The sequence below is a fragment of the Salvia hispanica genome, chromosome 1, assembly GCF_023119035.1.
Source record: "Salvia hispanica cultivar TCC Black 2014 chromosome 1, UniMelb_Shisp_WGS_1.0, whole genome shotgun sequence".
Taxonomy (NCBI): domain Eukaryota; kingdom Viridiplantae; phylum Streptophyta; class Magnoliopsida; order Lamiales; family Lamiaceae; genus Salvia; species Salvia hispanica.
The window spans coordinates 53,066,336-53,083,054 of record NC_062965.1 but is presented as its reverse complement, the minus strand read 5'-3'; the positions used below and the strand labels follow the sequence as shown (position 1 = coordinate 53,083,054).

Below are 16,719 nucleotides of genomic sequence, written 5' to 3'. Positions count from 1 at the left end.
ATAAATTTTGATATGGGAAACAATCTTACTCAAATTTTGTTACAGTATTACTTTTAAATTAACTTGTTAAAGTCTATTTTGAATCGGGGCGTATGTCAATTGAATACGAGAATGTTTAGCAAATAAAATTTACATCGAATTGAAGATAATTCCAAATTTTAAAAACAATGTAACGATTTTCATAATTTCACCATATTTGCTAAATTACTAATTTGAAAACAAAGCAAGAATAGATTTATACGGTCTAACAGTAGAAAATCAAAATCATATCACCCACCAAATAGCCAATTGAGCTTTTTCAGGTACGAGATTTTATGAAAAAAATATAGATAATTGAAGTCATGGTTCAATCAACTAATGTAGTAAATAATAAGATAATAATTTTTATTTTCTATTTAAATCCGTTGATACAATAACATTATAGAAACAATAGATATGAAGATAATATGACAATAAAAACCATTAACTATTCTATAACACCAATACACTTAATACCGTATACCAATTTTAACAAATCAGAAATCACACCGTCTGTAATCTCCATAAAAAAATAAAAATAAATTGACACAATAATAATTCTATAAAAATCAAATTGCGGTCAAAATTAGAAGGGCAAAACGGGCATTTGTGAACGGTAAATCTATATCCAGGTGTGTTTTACATCGTTGTATTGAAGTAGGCAACCGCAGAAGCAGGGGACTTTCTTTGCCGTTCTCTCTCTCCGGCGTTTCAAGGTGCTCTCTCTTTCTACCTCTTTGCTAACGATTCGCCCTATCGTACTATGTAATCGCTGTTTGGATTATAAGGACGTTTCAATTTTCTCCTATTTATTCCCCAATTTAACAACATTTTGGACTGGAATTTGTGTGCCTGCAGAATCCTCATTTTTCTCTAACTCGCCAATGTATTGACTCCAGACTTGAATTCTATCGCATCTCCATTTCGACGGACTTGTGCCCTGAGCTGTTTTCTGAGGTAAGTGTTTCGCAGGTTTGCGCCTGCATGAATTCGTGAGCGTGTGTTGAATTTGTCGCTGCATGTGAATCTGGAATTTGAATTGATCTGATATTGTTTTCGTGGTGTTTTGACTCTTCCGCCCACTGAATTGTTGTTTATGAGATTCGGTTCATGCACGCAAGTTTTTTTTTTTGTACTCCAATTTATTTATTACATTTGGAGGAATTAGGGTTTAGAAATGCTCCGATTCCTGGATGGATAGTGTTGGACGATGATTTGTGTGCATTTACTTTTATGAATGGTCTAACAGGCGTTCTGGTTTTATACTTGTATCGGCCTCTGTCGATTTTGTTTCTTCTTTTTTTCTTCCCCCCCCCTGTTATTGTTTAATGGAACTGAATCTATCAGAACTTTGATGATATTGTGGAATAGATAGCATAATGGATGACAAAGATGTAGAAATGCATGATGCCCAAAAGCCTGATTCAGGGAATGAAATCAAAGAAGCCGATTATAAAGTGTTCGACTTTAAGAGTGAATTTAAAGAGGATGACCCTCCCTCTGCAGTTACTGTTGCAGAGAATGCAAGTCAAAATGGAAATGGTGATGACGACTCAAATAAGCTGAGCAATGAAGCAAATGATCAGATCAATGCCATGAGTGAAATGGAAGCTCAAACTAACCATGAAAGCCAGACTACTGAGCCAATGTCAGTCAAGGATGTTGAACCAACAGGTGAGCAAGTTGACACTGAAAGTAAGAATGAAGAGGGAATCAGTATTGAGGCTAATTCAGAAGTGCAAACTGTGCCTGAAAGTGGTATGAAGAATGATGTGGTTGAGGAAAGTGTTGCTAATGATGGGTTGAAAGAGGAAAATCCAGTTGCAAATGATGTTGAAAGTGAAATTCCTATTAAAAATGTGGATGGAAATTCCAATGGCTACATTGAAGTGGAAAAGTCCAAAGAGAGTGGGGAGAATGAAGAAAGTGTTAAAAATGCTGCGAAAAGAGAAATGGAAGGTGAAAACGTCGATAGTGGGGGTGGTTTTAGTGACAATGATAAACTTCAAACTAGATTATCTTCAAACGAGTCTCCTCAAGTCCAAACCGTTACATCAGTTGAGGTTCCACAGAGTGGGGATAAAGAGGTGGAAGATGCAGCTAATGCAAATGAGGATAAAGTAGTTAATGATGAACCAAAAGAACAGGATAAAGAAGTACTTCTAGCTGGGTGTGTAACTGATGGGAATGCCAAGAGTGTGGAAACTATAACTGGACTCGAAGGGAGTGATTCGTCTCTACTAAATAAGCATGAATTTGCTACACCCAATTCCACTGTCAGATATTTTCCGACAAATATGGGGAGCCATAGCGGAGAAGCAGGCAAGACTGTTTACAGTCAAGCCACACTACCTCTGGTAATGAATAAATCACAAAATTACATTTATGCACACAAAATAAAAATAAAAGAAATGCTTCTAATATTTTTATCTTATTGTCAGATGGCAGACGGTGATGATGGAACGCCAGAGGACCAAGCAGCATTTATAAGGGAACTTGAAAGTTTTTACCGTGAGAGGGCAACAGACTTTAAACCACCAAAATTTTATGGTCAACCATTAAATTGCCTGAAGTGAGTATTGTTTGCATTTAGTTTTGGCAGCTATGACTAAGACCTTGGATAAAATCTTATTCCTTATCTTATTGGCCTTTAGGCTATGGAGAGCTGTGATTAGATTGGGAGGTTATGACAGGGTAAGAATTTCTTAATATTTGAGATGCATCTTGAATGGGGGACTTTTGAAAGTTTTATTGTCTGTTGGATGATGATATTATATGCTGAGATGTTGTTTTTCTGAATTTCTCTGAATTTCTCTGAATTTCTCTGAATTTAAACATCTGATAGGTAACTGGATCCAAATTGTGGCGACAGGTAGGAGAGTCATTTCATCCACCAAAGTAAGATTTCCCTTTTCATTTTCCCTTTTCCTTTGTTTGAGGTAAATCTGATTATTTGTTGTTTCTCCTCCTTTCCTATGGATATATTCTTGCGCTTACTTTTTGGATAATTGTTTTGTGGAGTTACTATGTGTTATCAAACTTGTGAGGATATCTTCAAAATATGTGTTTCTCTGAATATAAACAGCAAGCAATTACTTATTACTTGTCAGTTGTCATATCCTCAATAATTTTTACATCAAATTCATTGAACTAGTAAATAAATAATACTATACAGAAAGTATTCATTTGACTTCCAACTAAAGAATTCTATGAATACCTTCACATTTCATCTATATGATACTCCCTCCGTCCCATGTTACTTGAGGCTTACTCAATTACTTATGCTTGTACAGTGATTTGTATCCATTTGAATTTTAAGATATAATAATACAGTATATTGTAAAATTTAATTCACGGAACTTGTCTTTTCTTGGGCAGGACTTGTACAACAGTTTCATGGACTTTCCGCATTTTCTACGAGAAGGTAAAAAATTTGAGCCCAACTCTGTGCTGTTCAAACAGGCATAATTCTGTTCATCATGGAAGGATGTGAATTTTTATTCGGTTGCCCGAAATCCAGGACATTCATTACTGATTACTCTTTTAACTAAGTGGTGACTCTTGGGTTATTAGTTATAGTTTATTCCTATCATTTCATTTGACCATTTAAATAACTGTTGTCCATTTATATGTTGTATCAGTCTCTTTTAGAATATGAAAGGCATAAGAGACAAAGTGGTGATCTTCAACTCCCAGTAGCAATGCTCCATGAAGCTTCTGGTGCTGATAGTGAGGTGAATTTGCATTAGTATAGGCTTATGTTTAATATAATAATAATTCCCTATACTCGTCTTTCTTGGATCACTCTACTTGTGCATGCAAGCTGTTTTGTCGCGAAAACTCCTAAAGAAGTGTATTCTAGTAGATGATTGAAGCAAGAAAACTTTATGGCATAAACATTCACCCTCCTCTCTGTCTCCTATCCTTCATCTCCCCCCTCCTTTCTGCTGATATATGCCCTTAGTCGCTATTCTTGTCCCTTGATATCTATACTGTCTCTATGTATGTGATCTGCATCTATTTCTATTTGTAGATCTTTAACATGATGTTTTTGCATAAAGCTCGGTGTTTGTCATATATTGCAATTCGTCTAATGATATCACAGGGGAATGGCTATCAAGGATCCGGACCAGGAAGGGCTAGAAGAGATGCTGCTGCTCGTGCTATGCAAGGTTGGCATGTCCAGCGCCTTTCAGATTACGGAGAAGTTGGTGAGCCTGTTATAAAGGTTTGTGAAAATATCATCTTGAAGCCAATCTTTTTACGTTTGAATGTAGCATTAAATTCAAATTCTTCTTTTTATGATTTGATAGGACAAGAACATCAATATGGTGAAGCGTGAGAAAAACACTAAAAGCATTGGTAAACATTTTAACCCTCAAATTTTCATGAATATGTTCATAAATAACCTCTATGAATTGTACTAATGGAGGCGAAACTTTTCGGCACGGAGATTAAGAAAAAATGTGTTAGGTGAGTTAAGTAAAGGGAAAATAAAGTGGAAAATGAAAAAGGTAGAGAGATGAAGAGAGAAAAAAGTAAGAGAGAGTAAAGTATGTGTGGAAAAATGTGTTGACTTTTACTTAAAAAGGAAACGACTCTATTACTATGGAACGTACCAAAATGGCAAAATGACTCTATTGCCATGGAACGGAGGGAGTAGTAATGATTGATTATGCTAGGTCTTAGTATTACTAATTTACTATCACCACCACCTTCTTTTATATTTCTAATTCGATTTGTACATTTAGCTTCTCTCAAGCAAAAGAGACAAAATGAGGTTGAGCTTCCAGTCAAGGCTATTCGTACTGAAACATCAAGGCAGTTAAGTCTTGATTCTTTTCAATTAGTGTTTCTTTCTATAGACCTTCTGATAGAATTGAGCATTTACAAACTCTTAGTGTGTTCTTGACTCCTTGTGGAAGGCAGCCATCAGTTGGTTTGCAGACAGATGGTTTTGGTTGTTTTCTTCCCAGTTTCTGCTTATTCATGACCAGTATGACTTCAGAGCTTCAGGCAGAAGACACTTTCTTTTTCTGGTTGTGTAGTCTTACAATATAAATATATGTGTGTGTGTGTGTGTTCATCGTGGGACGTGGAACCATGATCTCCTTAACAAGTAATCCAACTGTGCTAGCAGTCAACATGAAATTTGATAACGGAAATGCTTATATTTGTTGATCCTTGTTTAGTTTCCAGCAATAATGTGTTTGGATGTAGTACTTTTCAATAGAGATCTCCTTGCTATGTAGTAGAACTTATGTTTGATTTTTCCCCTTCTTAGTGGCATTCCTCATAAGCGTGAGATTCAATACATGATGTTGATAGATATTATCCATCCTTTTTCAATATGAACTTAAAACATTAAAAAATGTATGCTTGTAGGCTTGTGACATCAGTTGTTGATGTGGGTCCTCCAGCAGATTGGGTGAAGATAAACATACGCCAAACGGTAAATTCTTTTTCATATTCCTCCTTTGCACCTCTTCAAATCGCACATGCATAAAAGTTGACCATTTAGTTTTACTATGCAGAGGGATTGTTTTGAAGTTTATGCATTGGTCCCAGGGCTTCTTCGTGAAGAGGTACGCATGGCCTTTAAACACGTATTCACTCTTAGCTTCACAATTCATATCATATTTTCTGACGGTTACAATAAGGGTTTAGGATTTAAGGGAACATTGCATGGTGATTCTTGTCCTCCCATAGTCATGTCTTGCACACGAACCACTTGCATTTCTGTCTGTGGAACTGTGAAATAGCGATGTATAAACTGTTTGCTGAATGGCTGCTTAGGTGCGGGTCCAGTCAGATCCTGCTGGGAGATTGGTCATAACAGGCCAGCCCGAGCAAGCTGATAATCCGTGGGGCATTACTCCATTCAAGAAGGTAATCTTTCCATCACCTTCTGCCCCGATTGATGCACATATGAGCCAAACGACGATCCCCTTTAGTCTAAATGAAATCAGAAGTTCTTGTTTTGTAATCTGTCATTTCTAAGCCTAGACTTCTCAGTACTTTCGTGTCTTGAGATATTTGCATATAACATTTGTGTCATCGCATTTGCGATCGTATGAACGAATTTGAATGTTATCCAGGTGGTCAGCCTACCAGCCAGGATTAACCCACTTCAAACGTCAGCTGTCGTTAGCCTTCACGGACGCCTCTTCGTCCGGGTTCCTTTCGAGTCAAATAGCTAAACCTAAAGATTCATTATACTATTTATAGATTTTGTTTAGATTAATTATTGGCGAACATCCAGTGTGACTACCATGCCTGCAAAAGTTGGCTCTGTGAATGTGTGTAACTTTGACCATGCATGATTGTATTTGCAGTTTAGATTGTAGAGGTCTTTCACATTTTTTAGTTCAAAGTTAGTAGTGAGAAACATCATTAGCTTAGTAGTTCTACAGTGTAAGAAATCAGAAAGTTAATTTTGTCGATTCAATTCATTGACTCCAATGCAATTTGCAATATCTTTTATGAATTTTTTTTATTTTTGCTTTAGACTGTCGACCCCATAGTTGTTGAGTTGAATTTCAAAATTTCATGATAAAATAATTGTAGAAAAGGTGGTATAGTGCAATATTTATATTAGGGAACCATATATCATAGCAAATGGGCCCAAATAATGCCTCTAATTGGGGCAAATACAAAGATTTTTCGCCATAATTCAGCTAAGTAGTGATAGATATATAGCTGATTTGGCATAGAATAAGGCAATGGCATCACATCTTGGGGTCCAAAATTCATTTGCCCATTTTGAGTGATGGTCATTCACATTCATCCATACCCATTTAGGAAAACATCAACTTCTATCAACTCAAGGGCCCACAATAAGTCAATATGGACATTTGTTAATCTTCGTAAATATAATTCGGTTTTAGAAACATAAGTCTCTACGTTTGTACAAAGAAGCGCCTATGTATTTGTACTACGCCAGTTTTGTTCTTATGGGTGTGTTTCATTTATTTTATTCTATTTTAATTTGACAGAAATTAGGATGTGTTTTAGAATTTATATAGTGTCTCCAGTTGGAATTTAACTTGGCCCTGTGGAATTCGCAGTTTATCTCCTCCCATGCAGGCTGCAGCCCATAACAAAAATGAATTGTAGAGTGAATATATTTGGGCCCAATGGAGTGAATTATAGACTAATACTGGTAAACCCAAATTGCATTGAGATTAAATTAGGACAGTTATTGATTTTACCAAGACAAAAATCATTTGAATATGAATTTTTTTTAGTTATCCACAATTAGTGTGTAATGCTGTGTTAAACAAATTTATTTAGTAATATACATGATACGGCTAGGGGGTATGATCTAATATGAGTCGATTGTAGAATGAAATAAGAGGACACAAGCCGTATCCTATTCGATGAAAGAAAACTTACAACCCTAAAAAGATGGTAAAATTCCAAATGTCGTACAACCTTGATTTATATGGCTCAAGACCAAGTTCGATACAATCAATGTGCAACCACCACATTATAATAATATAATGGTCCACAAACAATTCACACGAAATTTATAGACAGCAACCAACAACATGATGTTGGTGGACCGTGGTCCTGAAAATTTCACGTGTGTGACAATCTTGAAACTTGAGACAAAATGAAATGGCATCACTCTAGTAAATATTTATAATCCATAATTAAGAATTTCAAGTCCCACCACCCAACTTAGTTATATAAATATATTGTCTTATTCTTATGTGTACCATGTAATGGCAATCGAGAGATAAATAAAAACAAGTAAAAATTCGTGTACTTTTTAGCTCATAAAATAGAAGAAATAACAAAGTATTTTAGGACCAATACAGGAGTATACATAAAGGAATATACTACTCCATCATAATGTGTAAACGATTCATTTTTGCAATAGCGATGTGTTATAGCGCGTGCTTAGTTCCATAAATCCGAAAAAGATAGTAATTGTCAAGTCATCGAACATGAGGCTTTCATGAAGTCTAAATATTAGAAATGGGTCAACCATGGGCTTGTCCATGGCATTTCCCGTACCTAGATTCCATATATAGGGTTAGGTGTGTGCGGAATCCAACTGTGAGGCCACTGCCCTCATGTGTCTTCTTGTACCCCCATTTTCTCGCATTTTAATTTTACTTATTGAAACACCAAAAAAAAAAAAGCTAGATCAATTACCAAGTTAACGTGAGACAAGATTTAAGAGTTTTAACAATAAAAACATCGGTAAAATTTCTTGATTTACTCTGTGGTCCTGATTCCTGAATTATGCCAACCCATCTGGCATACGCTAAAAATATCATTAAGATTCGGTGTCATGATAACATTTCTGTCGATGTTAATCACGATTTGATTTCTTAATTAATCCTATTGTTAATTGGGTAGCTAACTGATTCACCAATTGGTGATGCCAGCGTCACATGGGTTGGGGACAAATAATATTCCTTATTAAGCACCTTTTAGAGTTAATTAATAGATAGATTATTCTTGATCCCGAAATTTAATTTGTCACCTTCTCGCGATTAATACATGACGACAAATTTTAGATGTAAAATGTAAATTATTATTGAAAATTATTACTGATATTGTAAAAGTATATGACAGTAGTATCGATAATCTAATTAAAGGTTTTAAGACAAACAATTTAAGTTGGAAATCTGAAAATTCTACACTCCTTTTCTTTTGATATAATCAAACTTCAAATTGGAGTACTACATAGGTTTACATTCTTCACCAAACTAAGGAGTATTGCTTTCATTCCTCAATTATTTCATCCTAAACTATGATCCGAAATCACTAGTCAATACATTTCAAAAGCTTAGATTTTTTTTCACAATTCGACCCTACCACTGAATCAGAGCCACAAACATAGCTACAGTCTACAGACATGCTTCAAACTTCATTTGTCCACATTCAATGATCACGATAAGAGAGAGAGAGATCTTTACCTGTAAAACTAGAAATCGCAGCAGCAGCAGAAGAAGCAAAAGCAAAAGCAAAACAAGAAGATTGCATTACAAACATATAAACCGATCTTGGTGAGGCAAACCGGCCTCCATTACAGCCAACAGCGAAACTTCGATTCACTAAGAAAAAACATGAAGACAGGGGAGGGGCGGGAATGAGGAGAAAAGAAAATAAGAGCAATACAAACACTTGGAGGAGAACTCCAGATCATTCACAAGACTTGCCCGGCAAGAGCTGGCAAGTCGAGTCCCATTCCATAAAGTTGCACGCACGTGAGTTCCAGCCTCTCCTGGCCCATCATGACTGTAACCTCTGTCCACCCCTCTGGCCTGCATTTCCACTTTGTTGACACCAGCCACTTTCAGGAGCCAATCTTCGTGATGTCCCTGCTTGATCGATTGTATTTCATGTGGCTCTTAACAAGCTGACCAGCTGAAATTGCAGACATTAGTGAGAGCTCTCCTGCCAAGACAGCACCAGCGACAATGGTGGCCAGGAGCCGAGCATTGGATCCAGGAGACTCTTTGTTTGCGCCCTTTACACCAAGCAGGTTTAGGCAAGCAGATTGTGATGCAAGTTGAGTTCCTCCCCCGACAGTTCCCACCTAGGATACAGTAACAAGGGCACGTTTTAACCCTCAACCTATGATATACAATACTCTACGAATAAGATCTTGTATATACCTCAATGGATGGCATTGTCACTGAAATATGAAGATCCCTGCCATCATTAATAGCCTCCATCATAGTAATGCAGTGGGAACTTTCAATGTTTTGAGCTGGATCCTGCCCAGTGGCGATAAATATTGCAGAGACGATGTTTGCAGCATGTGCATTGAAGCCACCAAGAGCGCCAGCAATAGCAGAGCCAGTAAGGTTCTTGAGCATGTTAAGCTCCACGAGGGAGGGTACAGTTGTTTTCAGTACCTTTGACACCACATCACCGGTGATCACAGCCTCACAAACAACTGATTTTCCACGCCCTTCGATCCAATTCACCGCAGATGGTTTTTTGTCAGAACAGTAATTTCCTGCACCAAGCAAGACAAATTATACTCTGGTATACTGCCAATGAAAAATATGGTCCCCAAACAAACTATAAAGCCAACACAATCAAATTCACAAGCACAGACTGAAATACGATACAATAAGGCAGCCATAGATGAACAATGAAAAAAAAGCTAGTCCTCACTGGATGCATGTGAGAGCTCATGGCAGTCAAAACAAGGAAGCACGTAATAATTGGAAGATTTAAAACCTTGCAGCAAAATCAGAAGAAAGCACTTACCTGAAATGCCAATGACATCCATATCTGGGAAATCATTCTGAAGGAAGTCCAAAACATTTTGAACACCTTTCGAAACCATGTTCATTCCCATAGCATCGCCCGTACTGCAACTGAATCTTATGTATAGATTCTTCCCAGCAATTGCACATTGAATATTTTGGAGTCTAGCAAATCTACTCGACCTGTGCAACAAAGAATAATACGCATCATAAAGATGATACCTTTTACTTATAAGAACCACAAAATCATGATCTTTAAAACTGTAAATACCAAAAAAATTACCTTCAAGTCTAATCCACCCATGTAGTAAAGATAAAAGTTAAATTAGTCTGTCTTCTGAAAATTCCCAATTCTCATCCTTAAAGTTAAACCATCGAATTCAAAATTCGCAATCCCTAATTCTAGAAGGTGCAACGGCAAACACATGAGAATATCTAAACTCCTAAAGAAAACTCGAAATATCAAGAAAATAATTATCCCTTGAAAATTCGAGGAACAAGCCAAAATTGGAGCAGCAACCCTCTAAAACTAAAAATCTGTCTATTTCTGAAAATTCTGTATCCTCATCATTCCACTCACCTCTTAAAATCTACTACTAGTAATTTTCAGAAGATGCAACATCAAACACCAATCACATCAGAATTGGTGAAATCCTAAAAAAAGAAAAGGACCATAGCTCCATACTTGAGTCAACCAATTAATCAAGAGAAGAGATGATAGATTCCAAGACAAAAAGTAAAAAGTGGTGACTTACTTATTGAAAACGACCGACAGCGTATCAAAATTGAGAGGGTCTTCAAGGAAGAACTTGAGGTCTGTAGCCCTCTTGGCGGAGGAAAACCTGACAACCGGAGCTCTTGTCATGGCGTCTCGCAGCAGGACGCAGGTTGCACCTCCGGAGGCATAGATTGCCTTGCAGCCCCTGTTGGTGCTGGCAACGAGGCAGCCTTCCGTGGTGGCCATGGGCACAGAGTAGTCACATCCATTGAGCAGCAGCGGCCCCGCAATCCCCACGGGAATCTGCACATACCCCACGGGCATCTCGCAGCACTGCCCCAAAATTGACTCGTAATCAAACCCCTCCAAAGGCAGGCCTTCCACGCCTCTCCCCGCCAGCCTCTGCACTGCCTCGCGCCGTATCCTCGCCGCCCTAAGGCAGTCCCCTAGCTTCGATTCCAGCGAATACGACGGGATTTCCCCGGAAACGACGCGCTCGACGATTTCCTCATCGCCCTGCGGAAGCTCCTCCACCGGCTTGGCCTTCAATCCGCAGTGGATCTTCCGATCTTCGTGGAGGATAAGGTCCTCGTCGCTCTCCGGCTTGGAGATGAAGGACTGCACGAAATCGATCCCGAAAAACCCTAGCAGGTAGATGAATGAGGCGATTAGGCAGAGAACTCCGAAGAGCTCGGAGAGCGAGAGTACGTGGAGCGGCGTGGAATTGCGGATCTTGTCGCGCCAGCGGTGGAGGAGGAAGTAGGCGACGGAGAAGAAAAGCGTGAAGAAGATGCCGTTGGTGAGATAGAGCGGTAATGGCAGAGCATCGGAGGCTTTGGGGGATGAGGAAGGCCGGGGAGGCCTCCGGCGGAGATCCATCGGGGGAGAGAGAGAAGGCTGGACGAGAGTAGCGATGGTGTCGGGAGTTGGTTTCTTTATAGTGGAGAGAAGAGTGTTCAGTTTATGCGCTGGCACTTCACCATTTTTTGTTTGTTTCCTCTTCTCACGCTCTACTACATAATTAAATCAATTTCACCCTTATTTCTTTTTTAATATATATACCCTATATATTTCTGATTTTCGTATTCATCCATAAACTTTTCCAATTATAACAAATGGTGTCATCAAATTAAATTAGTTTTGCTAATATACATATAAGGATAAATTATTGCGTCTTTCCAAAATTTAGTGCATGTAATTAAGTTCAGTGGTGGTGTGAATAATTATTTCTTTTTGTCCTAAAGTTTGGTGAAATTGAGGATCAATTCTTTTATGTTTCCCGAAATTGTAACTTCCTAGACAGGAAACACATTTCTTTTTGCACAATTCATTCATTTATTTAGTTATATATGTAGGTTAACATTTAATACAAATTTCATACTGTTTGTATTAGAATTGGAGAATCAAAGTATTGTTTAGCATTTACTCCCTCCGTCCGCCATAGGAGTCTCATTCATGGACGGCACGAGTTTTAAGAAATGTTAAGAAAAGTTAGTGGAATAGGGGTCTCACTTGTATATATTAGTTTTAAATGAAATGTGAGTGGAATGAGCTAATAAAAGGTGGGACCCTATTATTATTTATGGTAAAAGTGAACTGGGACTCTTATTCGCAGACGGACTAAAATGGAAAAACGAGACTCTTATTCGCGGGCGGACTAAAATGAAAAAACGAGACTCTTATTCATAGACATAGGTAGTAGTTTTCAGCGCCTATATAAGGCGTCTCATTGTATTTTGTAGTCACCAATTAATAAAAATGTTCTCTCTCTTTTCTCTTCCCTCTCACATTAACGATTTCTGTAAAATCTTCATCCTCCTTCGATGGAGGTTTCTCTATCCTATTCATTTCTCAATATTTTACGGTTTGTCCGTACTCCAATACTAAGATAACTTTATTTAAAACATAAAATATTCAATATTTATCGTAAATTAATCATTATCACTAGACTACTTATGGGATTAGTTGGGCCGGTATAGGAATGGTAAAGATGGCTCGGGACTCGTCTAGAGAGAGCTAAACATAAATTTGTTTCATAAAAGCATTTTAGAGAATATGTTTCGTTTTTATTCGTCTAAAAAATGAAAACTGTCAAACTTAACCCCACCGCTAGTACAAAATTCAACCTTTTAAATTGTGATACTACTATGCACTATAAAAAAGTATTGGTTGCGTGTAAAGTGTAAACGTACAATTTCTTTCGATTGAAATGTCATGTTTTACCATAGTAATATTGATAAACTATCAAATATTGACTCAATTTCTGGTTTTAACACGTGAAGTTGATCGAATTGGTAGCTTTCTGTTGATTTGGGTATATAACTGCTGATGGATGTTTTAATGAAAATTAATGCAGATGGAAATTCAGATCTAAGACGCTTCTCCTTCTCAAATTATCGTATGACAAATAAAGAATTACTATTATTCTCCTTATAAACTTGTTGTAACTGAGGACAAAAAAATTCTTCGCTGACTTAAATGAGATTTTTATGTATAGTCGATTATTGCTTAATTCTTTGTGTAACATAAATATTTACTCTATTAGTACTAATTTATAAGGCGGCGACACTTAAATAAAAGTAGAAAAAATTACAAAATTATACCGTGCTTGTGCTCATTGATAGAATCCATGTACTCATTCCCGTATGATAATTTAAAAAGTTGCACACTCTTTTCTTACTTAACTAATGTGGTTTTATTTTATTTTTGATATACGAAGCAAATAGTAGTACTATGATTTGTTTATAACTCATTTTGATATAAATCCTAAGTATAGTCATTTCCAAAAAAAAGAAGAAGAAAAGAAGGTACAAATGCTTTTGTAAGTACGTATTTGTAGAGTGTATACATGCAAAAAGAAAGTAGATTAAATTCTCCGACAATGTAGTTCGTATAAAAGTGAGATATTGCAAGTGGATCTAACACAAAATGTTGCATGATGTTCACAATACGATCACCCCTCACATGCACGTGTTAGAAGTGGCCCTCAATTAATTTCATCTCTATTTTTTCTTACCAAATATTGTGTGTGTGTAAATATATAGGTGGCTTCTAATTGGGGATTATTTTTAGTCCTTAGATCACAGTACAAATTAAACCGTATTGAAACCTTTTTGCATGAATTTATAGTCATGGGTTCAAATTTTATAGGTGACTAAAATTTCAATTTTAAACCCGTACGTACATCTACCAGTTATATTCATACCAATGAATTCAGGATTCATGTTTTTTATTTAAAAATGAGTTTGTAGCATCATTCTTCCTAATCCTCTATGATATATGGGTCACACATGCAGACATTTCAAGTTATATCCTTTTGGTAATATTTATTTAGGTATTATGTTGTTTACGTATTGATAAGATCACTAAATTCACAATTAAATTTATAACTGAAAACGAAAATATTACCGTCAAGAACTCAAGATATATAATGTACATGTAACCATCAACTAGTTAGATAAAAGACATATGCTTGGTTGGGGCGCACACTCGGTCCAGTTCCAGTTTAATAATTTCATAAAAATATACTATACTCTTAACAAATTAAATAGCATGGGACATAAACTACGATATTAATATATGAGGTGGTCCAAGTTAATCGTTTGATAAATTTATAACTACTTAGGCTGCTCTCAAAAACTACACTTTTTGTTGAATATTTATTAAATAGCACTACCTCCATCCACCAAAATTTGTCCCACTTTGACCCGACACAGGTTTTAAGAAATGTAATAGAAAGTGAATTGAAAAAGTTAGTAGATTGTTGGTCCTACTTTTATATATTAGTTTTATAAATAAAATGTGAGTAGGAATGAGTTAGTGAAATATGAGGTACACTACCAAAAATGATAAAAGTGAAATGAGATAAATTTTATGGGACAGACGGAAATAGAAAAATGAGACAAATTTTGGTGGACGAAGGTAGTAGTAGTATTACTATTAACTACGTACAATTCAAATTATTACTTTTATAGTCCTTCATCCGTCTCACTCGATATTTCCACTTTTCATTTTTACTTTGTCATACTCAAGACGTCCACTTTTATATTTAAAATAAATTCATCTCTCATTAAAATATTTAACTATATTTTTTTCCTACTTTACCTAACAACTTCTCCTAAAATCCAATATATATCACTAAAAAATGTGGACATCTTGAGTGGGACGGCGAAATAATTATTTTTCAAGTATGCAATAGACAATATATGAGCGAAAACACAATGTTTCCAAAACTTCAACTTCAGCACACACATAAACCAAGTAAAATATCCAAAACTTCAACTTCGACATATCATCTTTTTTCGTGGTCCTTTTACTAGTTTCATAAAGATATAAGCTAGTAGGAGTATAATCTACCACGTCGAATAAATGACGAAATGTGCGATAATGTGGCCGTCCAAGCAGACTCCAAACTGATTAGTTGATAAATATGAAGTAATTTTATATTTTAAAGTACTGCTCCTGTTTTACAATTATAAAAACTTTCATTTAATTTTTGAACAAAATAATATTATCCCGCTGAGGTTTGATACGTCACATGTGGCATTTATTTACTAATCTTATTATATGAATACATTTTTTTCAGCATCATGTGTAGTAATAATACATTAAAGAGACGAAGTACATTAGCGCTTCACTTGAAGAAAAACTCAATTACTTCAACATCGAGATATAGCTTAAATAAATAAACTCAATATATATAATAATGTGATAGACTTACGTGCTAGTGGTCCAATTTCACGAAAATATAGTTTTGAACTTTCGAACAATCGTAAAGATTTAGCATACCCAATAATTTATGTGGTCCAAATTAATCACTATTCACTACATAAGCATACACAGTGTGTCTAAATTGTACTCATTCCTACATTTGCCTATTCATTAGTAAATATTTGCAATAATTGTGTAAATCAACATATCCATGTAATTGAAAATTTGAAAGCATAGCAATGTAAATTTGTTCTCACAATGAATTTATGCTCGGGGCCCATTATATGGTTTTCGTTTCATACGGGATTTAGGAAATTAACATTAAATATAAAAGGTGCCTTCTAATACATTCTTCTTATCTTCTACAGTATATAGTTTTGTTTTCGTTTTTGATAATTATATTTCAGTACATATTATTGTCATCATCTAATTATTTCGTTTCATAAAAACACTCGCCAACGTAATTACTCTTGATAAAAATGATTTCAATATTTTTCTGACAAAAGAAATACATGCATGCAGTCGCTTTTATTTAAACAAAAGTTTAGTGCAACAATGTTCACCTCGAAAGGGTTTTCGAGAACATATATTGATATTAAATTTATAGAAGCCCGAAAAGTAAGGGGATTGGGAAATGAATTACTATAAATTATGGAGTATTAAAAAACAAAATGATAGAGTGTGTGACCAAAAATGAAGTTTGTTTGATACCTAATTTATAGACATAATTTGCAAATCAGTTGGACAGTTGGAGTCTTCTGGAGTTTTCTTAGCACCATAGATAAAGTGCTTGTAAGACAGTTGGGATATATATACTTTTAAGAAAATAAAAGTATAGGTATTTAATAATTTAATTATGGAATGTTTGATCCAGTTGTCGAAGATATAGTTAGTTAACTTATATGTATATAGGACCACCTGAATTCACTATATATAGGATTTCTTATTGCAATTTGATCCAAAAGACCAAAACCACATAGTGTTATTAGACAAAATAATTATCTTTTTGGTTGTAATATGTTACTAGCATGTTTT

General features: G+C 35.9%; 2 protein-coding genes across 6 annotated transcripts; one reads left to right on the top strand and one right to left on the bottom strand.

The window, feature by feature from the left end:
- The first annotated feature begins 680 nt into the window (after positions 1 to 680).
- Positions 681 to 6,525, top strand: LOC125202628 (AT-rich interactive domain-containing protein 5-like). 5 transcript variants are annotated; one of them, XM_048101072.1, is made up of 15 exons: positions 681 to 734; positions 877 to 975; positions 1,525 to 2,375; positions 2,460 to 2,590; positions 2,673 to 2,712; positions 2,864 to 2,916; positions 3,397 to 3,442; positions 3,660 to 3,752; positions 4,124 to 4,246; positions 4,332 to 4,380; positions 4,770 to 4,842; positions 5,404 to 5,470; positions 5,553 to 5,603; positions 5,815 to 5,907; positions 6,117 to 6,525. In XM_048101072.1, exons 3-15 carry the CDS (start codon positions 1,614 to 1,616, stop codon positions 6,216 to 6,218), a joined length of 1,683 nt encoding a protein of 560 aa, XP_047957029.1. In that variant the 5' UTR covers positions 681 to 734; positions 877 to 975; positions 1,525 to 1,613; the 3' UTR covers positions 6,219 to 6,525. The 5 variants fall into 5 exon arrangements, 3 of the variants coding, with proteins under 3 accessions (XP_047957029.1, XP_047957027.1, XP_047957028.1); XM_048101070.1 differs by having other exon boundaries at positions 1,390 to 2,375; XM_048101071.1 differs by having other exon boundaries at positions 685 to 734; positions 918 to 975; positions 1,390 to 2,375.
- Positions 6,526 to 8,995: 2,470 nt separating this feature from the next.
- LOC125221166 (3-hydroxy-3-methylglutaryl coenzyme A reductase 1-like) lies at positions 8,996 to 11,908 on the bottom strand. The gene is made up of 4 exons (XM_048123291.1): positions 11,012 to 11,908; positions 10,258 to 10,439; positions 9,654 to 10,000; positions 8,996 to 9,574 (listed from the first exon to the last, which is right to left on the bottom strand). Exons 1-4 carry the CDS (start codon positions 11,851 to 11,853, stop codon positions 9,332 to 9,334), a joined length of 1,614 nt encoding a protein of 537 aa, XP_047979248.1. The 5' UTR covers positions 11,854 to 11,908; the 3' UTR covers positions 8,996 to 9,331.
- Between the last annotated feature and the right edge of the window lie 4,811 nt (positions 11,909 to 16,719).